The 16,521-nt window shown below is 42.1% G+C and overlaps 1 protein-coding gene across 1 annotated transcript; it reads right to left on the minus strand.

Annotated features, from left to right (window-relative positions):
• Nucleotides 1-5,714: 5,714 nt before the first annotated feature.
• On the minus strand, nt 5,715-16,500 carry LOC111144502 (LSM1 homolog, mRNA degradation associated). The gene is made up of 4 exons (XM_022498813.1): nt 16,276-16,500; nt 11,396-11,464; nt 9,955-10,070; nt 5,715-6,242 (listed from the first exon to the last, which is right to left on the minus strand). The coding sequence occupies exons 1-4, from the start codon at nt 16,319-16,321 to the stop codon at nt 6,072-6,074; spliced, it is 402 nt and encodes a 133-aa protein (XP_022354521.1). The 5' UTR covers nt 16,322-16,500; the 3' UTR covers nt 5,715-6,071.
• Between the last annotated feature and the right edge of the window lie 21 nt (nt 16,501-16,521).

Genomic DNA, 16,521 nt, shown 5'->3' on the forward strand with positions numbered 1-16,521 from the left:
GGGTCCTGGGGTCGAGCCCCATGTCAGTCTCTCTGCTCAGCGGAGAGCCTGCTTCCCCCTCTCTCTCTGCCTGCCTCTCTGCCTACTTGTGATCTGTCTGTCAAATAAATAAAAATCTTTAAAAATAAATAAATAAAATCTTTTTTTAAAAAGAAGCATTTATTATTACTATTTATTTGTTTTGCTTTCACACATACTTTTTTTAAAAATTCAATTAGCCGGTGCACCTGGGTGGTTCAGTGGGTTAAGCCTCTGTCTTCAGCTCGGGTTGTGGTCTCAGGGTCCTGGGGTCGAGCCCCATGTCAGTCTCTCTCCTGCTTCCCCCTCTCTCTCTGCCTGCCTCTCTGCCTACTTGTGATCTCTCTGTCAAATAAATAAAATCTTTAGAAAAAAGATTTAAAAATTTAAAAAATTGGGGCGCCTGGGTGGCTCAGTGGGTTAAAGCCTCTGCCTTCGGCTCAGGTCATGATCCCAGGGTCCTGGGATTGAGCCCCACATCGGGCTCTCTGCTCAGCAGGGAGCCTGCTTCCCTTCCTGCCTCTCTGCCTACTTGTGATCCCTGTCTGTCAAATAAATAAATAAAATCTTAAAAAAAATACAGACTGCTATACAATTTCTTAAAAAAATTTAAAAATAAAAATTCAATTAGCCAACTTATAGTACATCATTAGTTTCGATGTAATGTTCGATAATTCATTAATTGTGTGTAACTGGATAAATAAATCTTAAAAAAATAAAAAACAACCCTAGTGTTTCTCTCTGGAAACTGGGACCAAGAGTTGCCTCTCATAGCCTGTCAATCCTGGCATATAGTAGTCATCAACAAATTTAGGGCGATGAATGACTTTCTCAGATTATATTTTGTTTCTTGTTCCCCGCTCACTCTCCATCTCTGCAGGTGAGCCGGGCTTTAGGTCTCCTTGCCCAGAGATTTGGGCAGGGTACACAAAGTTTTCTGCCTTTTGGAATAGCCTAAACCAGAAGAATAAATGGAACACAGGTGGGCTGAATTTAACCTTTCAGAATTTTTTTTTGACCTGTACAGTATTTTAAGAAAATTTTGTATTAGTTGCCAACATACACTATAGCAACAGGAAACAGGTCAGTGGTTGCCAGGGGCCAGGAAGGAGAGAGAAGTTAAATTCAAAGGGGCAGGTGTGGTGGGCACATAACTATAGGCTGTTGTGAACTCATAGAGCTGTGCATTGAAAGAGGAGGTTTTACTGTGTATAAATTGTACGTCAATAAAATCTGGTCTTACAGATAAATTCCCAGGCCATCTGAATACCTGACCTTGAGATACATTGAGTCCTTGCTCTTCCTTTTTGTCCTTGCTATGGGCTAGCTGGCTGCCCAGAGCAGCAGCATCTGAGGCCATTCCCAGCCAAGTGGTAGCAACCTCTGAATGGCTAGAGTTAGGAAAAACACTTTAAAAAAAAAAAAAAGATTTTATTTGTTGATTTGAGAGAGAGAGAAAGAGAGAGAGCAAGCACGGGAAGGCAGAGAGTCAGAGGGAAAAGCAGACTCCCTGCTGAGCAGAGATTTTTTTTTTTCCACCCCACCCCCAATGTGGGACTCCATCCTGGGACCATTACGTGAGCTGAAGGCAGACACTTAATGTGGACTGAACCACCATGCACTCTGAAAAACATCTTTTTTAAAAAGGAGAATGGGTACAGTATAGGCTGAGTAGGGAAAAGAGGCAGAGCAGTGAAATGAGGTAGGAGGAAAGAAAAGAACTTGATTTTATCCTCTGCTTCGAGGGAGCCCAGGCAGAACCCAGGAGGAGACCTGTAGGGGCGTCCTGCCGAGGTGCACCCAGCCAGATGAACAACAAATACACTCCATTTCCTGGAGCCGGTTTTCTAATTCTTTCAGGCTAGAAGATGTTGGGAAGGGGATAGTAAAAGTTCCTTTCGATCTTGGTTCACTTAACTGGATATAAGAGCTGCTTAGTTCTTAGAAGCCGGCTCTTGCTCTCCTTATTGGGGGGTGGTAGTGCTGGAAGGCGATCTGTAAGATGGGGGGCACTGCAGTTGAGAGAAAACAGGCTAAAGACTATGTTCTTTCCTTCCAGCACCACTGACAAGTCCTCCCCCACCCCCAACCCCATGTTTCCCTGGGATGCTCTTCCAGACGTTTTTACACCAAGTATCTCCACTCTTCACACCTGGGCATCTGTCCGCAGCGAAGGACATCTCCACATTCAACCCAATGATCTCTACTAATTAATCCTGTTGGTTGCTCGGCGGGCCCAGTTATCTTCATGTTCAGTCTCACCAGCAAAAACCTGACCTCTCTTGGATTTAAGGTACAGTCGGTCCTTGAACAGCATGTGTTTGAACTGCGCAAGTACACTTACAGGTGCGTATTTTGATAAATACAGTATTGTACTGTAAGTGTATTTTCTCTTATGACTTTTTAAAAGATGATTTCAGGGAAGGGCAGAAAGGAGGGGCAGATGGAGAGGGAGAGAGAATCCTCAAGCTGATTCCTTGCTGAGCATAGAGAGCCCCACGATGCAGGGCTCAATCCCAGTGCAGGGCTGGATCGCAGGACCCTGAGATCATGACCGGAGCAGAAACCAAGAGCCGGCTGCCTAACTGACGGAGCCACACAGGCGCCCCCATGTTAATCAGTTGTTTGTTATTGGCAACACTTTCAGTCAACAGTAGGCTCTTAGTTAAGATTTTGGGGAGTCAGGAGTTACATAGGAATTTCTGACTGTGTAGGGGGGCCGGCATCCCTAACCCCTATGTTGTCAAGGGTCACCTTTAGGAACCAATTGCCTTGGTAGAACGTGTGTGCCCGTGAGCTTTTTTTTTTTTTTTTTTTAAATATTTATTTATTTATTTGACACACAGAGATCACACAGGCAGAGAGGCAGGCAGAGAGAGAGAGAGAGGAGGAAGCAGGCTCCCTGCTGAGCAGAGATTCCCGATGTGGGGCTCAATCCCAGGACTCTGGGATCATGACCCGAGCCAAAGTCAGAGGCTTTAACCTACTGAGCCACCCAGGCGCCCCTGCACATGAGCTTGTATCACGGATGACATTCCTGCTCAGCTCACGTTACCTCCAAGGCGACCGCTCAGACTACTCTCTGTTGCTCCTCTTCCCTTGATTACGAGCAGGCTCGGCCTTCGCTTAAAGCTGGAGGACTGTTTAGGCACTGGGCTCCGGCCTGCAGCATCTGCGGCCAGGATGCCTTCTGTGTACCTCACTGGGAATCCTGGCTCCTAATGGGAAAGGAAGTTGGATGGAGCTGCTCTCGTAGCAGGCCTTTTGAAAGGTGAAAGATGCTCCACTGATCCGGAGATATGCCTAACTTGTTTTGGGGGAGAATGGAGGTGTGGAAGTGTTTGTTAACTGCCTCTCTAGTTTTTTCTCCCCGCTGCAATTCCTGGGATTGGCTCTTGAGCTGGGCAGTGTCGTCATGAGGCTCATGCATGGCTGCGACTAGAGGTGGCCCGGTGTGTCTACTATCTGTACTGTCTCTGCCTGAGCCTGCCAGCCCCTCCTCACGTGAGCAAAACGAGACCACTTTCCAGTCATCTTCACCTCTGTGTAATACGTCTGGGATTCACGTGGACGTGGCTTCCCTGAAAAGCCCTGCACAATGGACCTTGTGAGACTATCTGGCCCTACTGAGTATCCAGGGCCTGTTAGGAGCTTATCACAACTGGGGAAGGCTGTGATTTGTTTATTCTAAAGATACTTTATTTATTTGAGAGTGAGTGGGAGAGGAGGGGGTCTAAAATCTAATAATGGAAGAGAGTGCCAGCAATGGTTCAGGAGAAGAAGCACCAGGTATCAGTATCGGTAAAAAGACTGGGCTGGGCAAAGCTGAGGGCGAGCCATTGTGCCAAGCAGCCTGGAGATAGAGGAAGGAAGCAAGCAGTCCAGTTTCACCTTTTGGGTCTAATTCTTAGCTGCTGCCTGGGTGACAAAGCTGAGAAAGCAAGGATCAAAACTTACTAAGGCTGGGATTCTTTTTTTTTTTTTTTTTCGAAGATCATATATGAGTCTTTATTTTTTCTTTTACTGTGTTATGGTAGTCACCAAACAGTACATCATTAGTTTTTGATGTAGTGTTCCATGATGCATTGTTTGCATGTAACACCCCGTGCTCCATGCAATCCTTAATACCCATCACCAGGCTCACCCATCCCTCTACCTCTCCCCCCTCTAAAACCCTGTTTGTTTCCCGGAGTCCATAGTCTGTCATGGTTTGTCTCCCACTCCGATTTTCTCTGCTTCATTTTTCCCTTCCTTCTCTTAATGTCCTCCACGCTATTCCTTATGTTCCACAAACAAGTGAAACCATATGATAACTGACCTTCTCTGTTTGACTTATTTCACTCAGCATAATCTCCTCCAGTCCCATCCATGTTGATGCAAAAGCTGGGTATTCATCCTTTCCGATGGCTGAGTACTATTCCATTGCATATATGGACCACATCTTCTGTATCTATTCGTCTGTTGAAGGGCATCTCAGCTCTTTTCACACTTTGGTTATTGTGGCCACTGGTGCTATGAACATTGGGGTACAGATGGCCCTTCTTTTCACTACATCTGTACCTTTGGGGTAAATACCCAGTAGTGCAATTGCTGGGTCATAGGGTAGCTCTATTTTTAATTTTTTGAGGAAACGCCACACTGTTTTCCAAAGTGGCCGCACCAACTTGCATTCCCACCAACAGTGTAAGAGGGTTCCCTTTCTCCACAACTTCTCCAACATTGTTTCTTGCCTTGTCGATTTTTGCCATCCCAGTGATGTAAGGTTTCTCAATGTGGTTTTGATTTGAATCTCCCTGATGGCTAATGATGATGAACATCTTTTCATGTGTCTGATAGCCGTTTGTATGTCTTCTTTGGGGAAGTGTCTCCTCATGTCTTCTGCCCATTTCTTGACTTATGTATTTGGGTGTTGAGTTTGAGTTCTTTATAGATCTTGGATATCAGCCCTTTGTCTGTAGTGTCGTTTGTGAATACCTTCTCCCATTCTGTGGGTTGCCTCTTTGTTTTGTTGACTGTTTCCTTTGCTGTGCAGCTCTTTATCTTGATGAAGTCCCAAAAGTTCATTTTTGCTTTTGTTTCCCTTGTAAGGCTGGGAAATTCTATTGTGAAAATTAGGTCCCTTTTCCTCACAAACCGTAACTCTTGCTAATGCATTTGGAATTGTTTGAAGGAGGTTGGAAAAAACAAGATCCTACAGTGAACCAAACTCCTGGGAGGCGTCAGATGTTCTGAAAGAGTGCTGCTCAGGAAAATGAATGTAATTCTTATGACCTGCAGTATCTTCTTGTGATTAAAGTGACACATGCTTTTCAAAGGTGGGTGACGGGTCTTGTCCATCTGTGTGTTAACTTAAGTGCTGGATCTCATGCGGAGTTTGGAGCACCTGCTGGCGAAGCAGGACCAGCCAATATAGCTGTGATGCGATTTCTCAAAACGGAGGCTTCTGGTGCCACTGGTAACTGCAAAACTGGACTGAAAGCTCCTTCCTCAAGCCTGAAAATGTGTTTTTCTTACCAGACCAAAACATGAAAAGGGGGGAGGGGGAGAGCCTGCAAGATATTTAGGATGAAAATATTCCTTCCTAAGTAACTAGCAACTTGGAATTGTCACAGAAGGGAGCAATCCTGGTGTGTGGACAGCTTATACTTTTGGGAGCAGAAACTTAATTTTGTCTATTCACTGGAGACAACTCAAACTTAGGAAATAACACAAGTTTTGAGACTTTTATTTTATTTACAAGTAAATGAAGAATGTCTTCTGTGAACGCTAATTTGGGGACACAAAGAGCAATATAAAGAAGTAGTTGCCTGCTCCACAGTGGTGTGTGAAAGGAGTCCTTGCCACTGATTTTTTTTTTAAACAATGATTTTTGTCATTAAAAAGGGGGAAAAAAAAGCCACGTGTTTTCTTCATGTTGCACATGTGAAAGAATTCAAAATAAAAAGGACTTTTCAAAACTCTAGTCTCTAGTCAAATGTGTGAGGTGACCAGATGTCACTTTCATTGGGTGACAGCCCCTGCTCCCCAAGAGCAACAGCCTCCCAGCAGGTGACTTAATACTCATCAAGAGTATCTGCCCGAGGAATGGAGAGACCCCGATCCTTCAGAGCTTGAACTTTCAGCTTCTCGGCTTCCAGCTTGGTCTGCTGTTCTACCCTTTGTTCTTCTAGGATTTCTTCAATAGACACTTGCTGGAGGGGTGTGTCACTCTCCTTTTCCAAGTCCTACAAAAGAAGCAGGGTTGAAAACCCTCAACTGACGACCGAGAATAGAAAACATTACAGACCTTTATGCAAATGGATTCCTGGGTCAGGCTTGGGTTATTTTTCATAATTGTGACAGGGCTGAAATAGCCTTCTCCTGGGGACAGAGTGGCTGCCAGGAGTGGCTGGCAACACCACCCAGAACATATACTTATGTGAATTTGGTAACAGGGAGAAGTATCAGTGTGTCTCATAAACTTTAAGTTACCTGAAGTCCTACATTACTCAAGGATTGTTTTTCTTAAACAATAATCAAATATATACATAAAAACAGCTCTTTCCCCAACCCCAAAGGATCTAAGAGAGAAGTTACTGAGACCAAGATGGCTTTATATAAGTTTTATATTTTTATGTTATCAAAATCAGCTTAATTTCTGGCAGTTGTGGCTAAGGAGGTAGAGAACACTGATTCAAAGCATCCCCCACCCAAAGACAAAAAACTGCCCCTCTGTTCCATTCACTAGGAGTCTTTAAATTATAATGCAAGATTCTTTGCCCCTCTAATGGTAGCAAATATCCTAGAGAAAACCTCAGTAAACCAATTAGGTTACTAAACCAGTTTGGCTCCAATATATGTCTCTATATTTTGGTTTGAAAAAAATTTTTTTTCTCTTATTCTAACAATACATGCTCACTGTATGAAATTTAGAAAATGGACAAACAGAAAAAACATTTTTAATTACCCATAATTTCAGTATGGAACAATATTTTGGTGAATAGCCTTCTAATTTCCCATGGATATATTGACTTAAAAAAAATCCTACAATGCAAATATTAACTGTAATTTTTTCACTTACTCTGGCATAATATGCTTCTTAATGTAGGCTCCACACCCAGTGTAGAGCCCAATGTGGGGCTCAAACTCACAACACTGACATCAACAGCTGAGCTGAGATCAAGAGTTGGATGCTCAACCCACTAAGCCACCCAGGTGCCCCTATTCTTAATATTTTTACATCTGAACACCTTACAAATATCTGGTAGCTAATCTTATAATGCAGAACCTTGCTATAAAAGGATCTCACTATCCAGCTTCAACTTATTCTCCTTAAAATGAACATACCGGTACTCTTCTTGTTTCTGTAAAATGGAAAGATTATATATACAGGATATTCTTATTTATCTTCCTCTATGATTTTCAATTATAAAATTCTGGGAAGGCATCAACGTACACACAAACCTTCCAGGCGCCGCAGCCTACCGCTGGGTACTAAGACGCCGTGTGCTGCCAAGGCCTCAGAACCCACAGGCAGGGACGTCAGGGGGAAGGTTTTCACCAGAGAGGTTGGAATGAAAGCCACACAAATTACATAAACAAGTCCTGCCTTGGCTGAAATGTTAGCTGAACCAGGCGAAATATATCTAATCAAGCATAATCCACCCTCACAATCCATGGGTAGCAGCTGAAAGGAAGATAATGTTCTTAGCGTGGTGTACTGCCTAGTTTTCAATATGTTACTCATCAAGCTAGTCATGTGGTTCTCATGATGCCAATTCCCAACACTCAGTCTTATTACTCAAGGCTGTGTGCATCACCATCCTTGAGGCAGAATCCAGGGGCTTCCTAAACAACAGATGTTTATAGCCCTTAATTGGTTTCTGGGTATGAGTTTCTCTAGGGCTGATACTTAATTTCATCACACTGACCATTATTCATACAGCTGTATAAGCACTCCTGAACCACAAGGCTTTAGTGGTTCCACTGTAAAAATTCTGCAGTATCCAAACCATTAACAGACACAAGTATTTTCTCCACAAACTTTTTCCTTCCCAAGACCAAGTGCAAGTTCCCTCCTTCTCCTCATCTACATGTGTACCATGTAGATGAGGGCCCATGTGTGTCGATGCAATGGCACACACAGCATTTTTGTGGTGTCCACGACTATAGAAGTGAAGCAGAGTATGTGTAAATATTTTAATTTAAATCTTTTCTCCTGAGAGCAAAGTCATGTTTCCTCTTTGAAAATTAAATTGAGAAAAGCATAAACAAAGGAAAAATAATCACTCCTACTCCTACTATCCAGAGACGGGTCAGCCCTTCTTCATATACTGGCAGGGCACTTCACAGTCATTTGCTCACGGCGCTCCCCACACCTCATGGTACCACAGTGCTGTGTTTCAGTCTCTGTGTATTACAATGAGATGACAACTTCTACCGCTGAAACATGCAAAAAATGATCTACTGAACCAAAAATATCCATTGCAAAAACACTTTGAAAATTAGAAAAAAATATTTCCTCCATTTCAGAGCAGCACGTAGCAATGCCGTTACTGACAGTATTGATTCGTCATTGTTAGTGTTTCAGCTAGAGGTCTCCAGGCCAACCGGACCCCGGCAGATTATCTCCTTACTTTCTCAAACAACTTAATGTTAAAGGTCACTACAGACCAAACCACTCCACTCCAAAGACTTCTGTAAACCTGACTTAAGATGCAGTTAGATATCGAGAAACTATACCGGAAACTTTACATACAAGACAGAAAAGGATAAAAGCAAACACCAAAATTTTTTAGTTTGATACTCCTGGCAAACCCAATAATCAGAAGCAAAGCCAAAGGTTTTAATAAGGTATTTTTCTTTTTAAGTAAATATTTTATGTAAAACATGAAATCAAGTTTTATCTTCTTTTAAAAACGTCTGAGAATCATTATACTGTACACCTGAAACTAACATAACACTGTATGCTGGGGCGCCTGGCTGACTCAGCAGGAGGAGCATGCGATTCTTGATCTCGGGGTTGAGTCTGAGCCCCACGTTGGGTGTAGAAATTACTTGAAAATAAAATCTTAAACAACAACAAAAAAACTATTGTATATTAACTAACTGGAACTAAACTAAAAACCTAAAAAGGCCCCCGCCCCAAAAAAGTCAGAGCACTTCTATTAGCTATATAATTTTCTAATAGTTTGTGTGTGTGTGTGTGTGTGTGTATGCCTAAATAAATGTATATGTGTATATGCATGGTTATGTATGTACACACACACACACACACATGCACACGCCCCTAAACACTTTAGAAGACTTAACTTTTCACCTGCCAACTGGTCTCCCTGGCATACTGAGGTATCCTCTTTGGTTGTGAGCTAAGGATCCAAGTGAGGCTGAGCTCCATTCTCAGGAGTTAACAGAAAGGCTTCTCCTACAGCCCCCTTCTTTCCTTCCCCTTCCCACTTTAAAAAACAGGACATCACGATGTATATCCAATGTGTCTTTCCTCCAAGCATTGCTCATTAGCTCTATGTCATGAAAACCTACTTATAACCAATTGTTTAAATGACTGCAAAATATTCCAGTGTGTATAAATCATACTTTATTGAATTATTCATCTCTTGTTTGGTATTAAGTTTTTCAACTTTCTACTACTAAAGACAGAAGAAATAATATATTGATGAACATGTTTGTACAGTATGCTACTTCTATATCAGGTAAAATCAATGATACTTTGCTGCTAATGGGATCAAAATGTTTAAAATGCCAAGAGGCACTGAAACAAAGTTAATTATTCTCTGTAGTTTTCCTTTTATACCTGTAGCTTTCCTAAACCGATGTGGTGGTTTCTGTGAGAAGCTGGGTGCCATGTGGAAAATATATTTTTTCCTTCTTGAAAAGACAAAAAGAAACCTGACTAGTATGATTATCAAGACCCACAGCAGCTTAACGGTTTTCACTTACTATTTCTCCTAGTAGGACAACATTTTCTCCTCTGACCACAAAAATCCCTCGAGGAATATCACCGTATTTTTTGCCCACATGAATACGCTCCACAGTCTGATGTAGCACTAAATTAGCTATAAGTGCACAGGGAAGAAACAAAGATATTTAGTTCAAATTATCGGGTAAAGGTCCATAACTCAAATAATCAGTTATTTTGAGTAGAAAAGATTTCGCTGAACATGATTTCCAAACTTTCTAATTCTGGGAAAAGCTAAAATTTTAAATAGTCCTCCCCTGTTTTATTAAGACACACCACTTGTGAGACTTCTAAACAACTGTAAAAAGAGAATATTGGGGATTATGTTTCACTAATGCATGAATGATGGTGGAAATCAGTTACAAAAATTAAATTCCTTTATATCAGTGAGATTGTGAATACTGACATGACTAGAAGAAAATATAAAAGGGCAGGGCACTTGGAAGACTCTAGAACCTAAATAACTGCAGAGATGGAAACTTTTTTTTTTAAACAAAAAGCAGTTTTTCTATGTTGCGTGGTTATGTATATATGATGATTTACCAAAGATTTAACTTTGTTTCAGTACTTAGGATTCACATAATCCAGTGCAGGTATCCAGCGATTATGATACACAAAAACCTCTTTTTTTACCTTGTCAGATAACAATACCTGGTAATCTGACAATAAAGTCAGGATTTGCTACTTTTCCCCCAAAGGACAAACTTGACTTAAGATTCAGAACCCCAGTCTTTTAAGAATAATTATTTTTCTTTTATAAATCGGTACTATTTGTCTTGTTTGAAGAAAACCAAGTATCTATGCTATCTTCTGTAATTCCTCTAGGCATTTCAATTATGTTGAAATCCACTAGCAGATGTCCAACAAATGTTGATATGAACTGAGAAGTTCCTTGAAACAAGCAAATCTAGATCTCTATATAGAAAAATGCCAGATGCAAAACAAAGACTGAGATTCTCTGAGTCTGATGTATCCCTAAAGTGTAAAATCTTGAGCTTAAAGTTGGGACCCCAAAAATGCTTTAGGAAATGCCTTCTACCCAACTTTCATTGGACAGGGAGGGATTACCTTCAGTGCAGGAACTGCTTTCAAGAGTAGTCGCACCCAAGCCAATGTATAAAAGAGCAGCTTTTTCAGTGGGCTGAGTTTATGTCTATCATTTGGCTCCCTCTACTGGGGAAAATTAAAAAAGTCCAAAACACTAATGTTCTAGTGAAAACCAGTTTTAGAAATACAAGCTTGTAAATATTAGCTTTTGAATCACCTAATCATAAAACAAAAAACAATGATGTAATGACTCCAAACAGTATTCCATTATGCCAGACACTTGAAAAATTTGCAGATAAATAAATTTCAACATGACATAACACAAACATACAACAGCAGCTCTTCACTACAGAGAGGTCTGTAACTAGTACATACCAAATTGATCAATGCTTCTTAAAAAACCTATGAGCGTCCTTCCATCTCGAAGCAGGACCAAATGCTTTTCTGGGGAGAGGAAAAAAAATATTTAAAAAGTGAGAACTGTTAGCTTCAGTGAGTTTACAGGATTAACAATAAAACAAAGTTAATAGCAGGTTAAGCTCTACCACTTCTTCCAAAGTATTTAAGGCACAGTTTACTGGGAAATTAGAGGGAGGACCAAGGCATCCTGTGGTTTAGATGATAAGATTCCCGTGGTGGCAGAGTAGGCAAAGGACTGGGTGAGCAGCCTGGAAGCCTGACTCCCAGCTCTAGATGTTGATGTTGGCAGTTAAACCCTCCCAGTGTCATGTCAGTTTCTATATACACAAATTGAGAACTTTAGTCTAGATGACCTATATGATCTTAATATTAGAATTATTTCCCTCTCAACTTATAGAAGAGCTTCCATTTCACACTTTGGGAGCAGGGAAGGTTTTAAATAAAAACAATGCCTCCAACAGGTAAATGAGGATGCTGATAGTAGGTTAGGGCAAAAATTCAATTAATATTTATTGAGAGCAATGTGCTGGTCTGGGGCTTAGATATACAGTAGAGAAGAAGGCTCAGAAAGTCACCAACCATATCAACTTACATTCCTGGTGGAGAAAGGCGAACAAGTAAACACACACACACAAATACACACACACAAGAACAACCTACTGTGATTAGTACAATGGAATAATAAACAAGACAGCAGGATAACATGATGAAGAGAGAGGGAAGGTAGCTACAGAAGAGAAGGTGACTAGGGGAAAACTCTCCGAAGAGGTGTCTTTGAGCTGACACTGAAGAATGACAATAAGCCAGTTGCAAGAATAGCTAGCAAAATTCATTCATTAATTTCTTTAATGCTATGCATAAAGTACTTTCTAGAAACATAACAGAGAAATAAGACAGTGATTCTTCTCTGAAGGAATTTATAATCTTCTTTGCACTATAATTAAATACAACAAGAAAGCAAATCTTAATTATATGTAAGGGAAATTATCTAGCTGGTGGAGGTATCTGAGCTGAGCCTTAAAAGACAATTTTTGGCTCTGGGATGAATGATGGGGAAAGAGAACGGGGAATCTGTAATTTAGGAAGCAGAGGGAAAAAAGGCAGGTATGTATCCATATGTTTGGCTAAAAGGTGGGGGTGTAAAGGGAAGTCACAGGATATGAAGTCCCCAAAGTACCAGAAGCAGGTTCAATTTGGATTATACTTCACAAGAAAACACTGAAGACTGAACTGGCAGAAAAGGGAGAGCAGAATGTGAGACATGAAGAGGAAACCTACACTAAGGCCAATGAGAAGGGAGAGTTGAGAGAACTAAGACTGTGTAGTTCTATTGTTTTTAAAAAATATATTTATCCGGGGTGCCTGGGTGGCTCAGTGGATTAAACCCTCTGCCTTCGGCTCAGGTCATGATCCCAGGGTCCTGGGATCAAGCCCCACATCAGGCTCTCTGCTCGGCAGGGAGCCTGCTTCCTCCTCTCTCTCTCTCTGCCTGCCTCTCTGCCTACTTGTGATCTCTATCTGTCAAATAAAAATAAATAAAATCTAAAAAAAAAAAATATATATATATATATATATTTATCTTAGAGAGAAAAAGAGAGGACATGCACACTCACAGGGGGAGGGGCAGAGAGAGAGGGAGAGAGAGAATCCTCAAGCAGACCACACCGAATGCAGACAACGGGATTTCATCCTAGGACCCTGAGATCATGACCTGAGCTGAAACCAAGAGTTGGACTTTAAATGACTAAGTCACCCAGATGACCTAAGACTGTGTAGTTCTAAGTGATGGGAATCTGCAAAGGTGGGGTGTGACTGTGTGTGTGTGGGGGGGGGTGCTGAAGAAATGAGTAAAGGACATGCAGGAATTTTTTTAAAGATTTCTTATTTATTGGAGAGAGAGCAAGACCTTGTGCCAGTGCGCAAATGTGGGGGCGTGTACTGTAGAAGGAGAGAGAAATTCTAAGCAGACTCTGCATTGAGCCCAATGTGGCTCTATCTCGTGACCCCACATGCTCTGAGATCATGCTCTGAGCTGAAACCAAGAGTCAGATGCTTAACTGACTGCGCGACCTAGGCGCCCCCACATGTAGGAATTTTGAGTCATCATGTCAGGGTGGATGATGTACCAGAAGTTGGCAATAAAAGAAGCTTAAGGTGGAAGATTATTAGCTATTTGTGATTCTGAAGTGCTGATCAGGTCACTGCCAACAAGCAGTTGGAAATATAAGACTGGAATGTCAAAGAGGTCAGAATGAAAGCAATTTTGGATAAGTCCACAAAGAGGTGATATAATTATTAAAGTCCATGAAGCTCTCCTAGAGATTTAAAGAAAGAAGCATGGAGTACCTGGGTGGCTCAGTTGGTTGAGTGGCTGGCTCTTGATTTTACCTCACATCGTGATCTCGGGGTCCTGGGATTGAGCTTCATGCTCAGACGGGAGTCTGCTTGGGATTCTCTCTCTCCCTCTGCCCCCACCCTATACATGCTCTCTTAAATAAATATATCTTAAAAAAAGAGGCAGACCAAAGTTAGGACCCAAGGAGCCACCTATTTTAGGGAACAGTGAGCAGGATAGGTGAGAAAATCAGCAAGTCCAGTGCTGCAGAAGTCAAGAAAGCAGAATTATGAATCCAGTGTTACTAGTATCGCAATATTGCAGAGGACAGGGAAGAACCCAGAAGAATGCATCAAACTGCTGCGTTTTAAGAATGCAGCTTCAGCAGTGTGGTGACAACAAAACTCAGACTGCGGGAGTAACAGAGGAGGTCTACTGTAGATGGTCAGGAAGTAGAGTCAAAATGGAGAGGATTCAAAAGGTTTGGTGGTAAAGATATGAAAATGGGATAGGAGTTTGATGAGGAGACATAACTGAAAAAAGTACGAGACGGATGGACAAGAATGAGGGGAAGGATCCAGGGAGAGAGAGAGACGATATGAGCGAAAAAGGGCATTAATGGAAGAAATAGTGGGAAGAAAGAGTAATAAAGGACATAGACTGAAAGGGAGGAATACTTCCTACTCAGATGAGAGGATGGGTGAATATGCAGAAAGATTGAGAAGAGGAAATAGTTTGTGTGGCTGGGGGGACCGTGAAGGGTGCATAAGAAATGGTTTCAAACTTTTCAGTAAAGGATGCTTGGAGTCTACAAAGAAGTGGTTAGAGGGTTTGAGAATAAAAATTATTTTTAGTAGACTGGCAGAATTTATTAGGGGCCGCATATAGTTCAGATACATAAAATGAGAGGTGGGGGCAAAAACGGCATCCATAGATGACTAAAAGTGAAGATTTCATAACATATTACAGATGGGGTGCCTGGGTGGCTCAATGGGTTAAAGCCTCTGCCTTTGGCTCAGGTCATGATCTCAGGGTCCTGGGATCGAGCCCCGCATTGGGCTCTCTGCTCAGCAGGGAGCCTGCTTCCTCCTCTCTCTCTGCCTCTCTGCCTACTTGTGATCTCTGTCGGTCAAATAAATAAATAAATAAAATCTTAAAAAAACAACAACCATATTACAGATGGGCTTGTGCAATTGTTATTCATATACAAATATAGTCCAATTCACACTACATTTTCTTTCAATAGCAAAATCATTAATTTGGATTTAAAGAATGATTTCAGACAATGAGAAAAAGAGAATATGATCACAGAATCGCTTTTTATTATTACTATTATTTTTAAAGATTTTATGTATTTGACACAGAGACCGTACAAGCAGGGGGAGCAGCAGGGAGAGGGGAAAGCAGACTTCCTGCATAGCAGGGCGCCAGATGTGGGACTTGATCCCAAGACCCTGAGATCATAACCAGAGCCAAAGGCAGCCGCTTAACCAACTGGGCCACCCAGGTGCCCACTTTTTATTATTTTTTAGAGGATTTTATTTTTAAGTAATCCCTACACCCAAGGGCTGAACTCACAATGCAGAGATCAAGAGTCCTGCATGCCCTGCTGTGTGATCCAGCCAGGTGCCCCACGGGACTCACTTTTTAAATTTGTAGACATAGTAACTGTGATTGTTGTAACTTGTTTGGAACTGTGTAAACCATTCTGCAGCAATTAGAAGTTAATGAGACAGATCACAGGATTAAAAGGATTAGAAAATGTTGCTTGAGGAATAATTCACAGATGAGAGTTTAGAAAAAGGAAAGACAGGAGTCTTTCTTTTGTACAGGACTGAACGCTTCTTCAGGACAATGACCAGGAAAAAGGGAGGTCTTCTTAGTACAAGTAAAAGAAAACTGTCGAACAGAAAAATAGGTTTGAAGTGATTCAGCCTTTCCAGAAAAGTCAGTATCTTTGTCTGGCAGTGATCTCTATCATCATAACCTAAAAGTGCTAGAGACTGCATCGCAAATGGCTACATGGCATAAAACCTATGTTTACTGCCAATTAAGTCCAAAAGCTGTTATCTGAAAATTTTCGTTCTTTAATGAACCATTTCTTTAAGTATTCTCATTCATCCACGAGTAACAACCAGGTACGTCGATATATTGCAGGTGGGAGATAGTGGACGTGGGGAGGGGCAACTCTCAAGTTTGACTATTAGCAGCCGCGTCCCTCCAAAGCAGGAATGAATTCTACAGCTTGTGGCTTATCGGCCCAGGGACCGGTGGAGGCTGCGAGACGCAGGATAGAGGTAGTCGGCTAGAAGGTAGGCAAACGGAGTGTCTTGTGGCTCTTCACTCACGTGGAGGATGTCAAAGCCGAACACCCTGAAGTGTGCTAAAAACAGCCCCCCGCCCGCCCCAGACTCAATTCTACAAGCTCCTCCTGAACAGGTACCCGCCCAGGAGGAAGGATCTCACCCCAGACTTCATCCAGAGGAGATAAGCTACTCACTGTCGATGTCCTCTATGAGGCTGGCGGTGCCAGGCATATAGTTCATTTTGAGCTGAGATAAGGCTGCAGTGTACAGCGGCGGTGGGCCAGCGCGTCCAACACCTCCTTTCTCAGACCACAGTCGCCGCCTGAGCGGGACCGGGACAGGAACCCGGACCGGGAGCAGCACGTCTGCCCCGGCTTTCAGCAGCCGGGGCCTGCCGGAAACGCCTCCATATTATTCCCACCCACTTCCGGTATCACGTG

Source organism: Enhydra lutris, unplaced genomic scaffold (genome assembly GCF_002288905.1).
Source record: "Enhydra lutris kenyoni isolate GAN:26980312 unplaced genomic scaffold, ASM228890v2 scaffoldscaffold11, whole genome shotgun sequence".
Classification (NCBI taxonomy): Eukaryota; Metazoa; Chordata; class Mammalia; order Carnivora; family Mustelidae; genus Enhydra; species Enhydra lutris.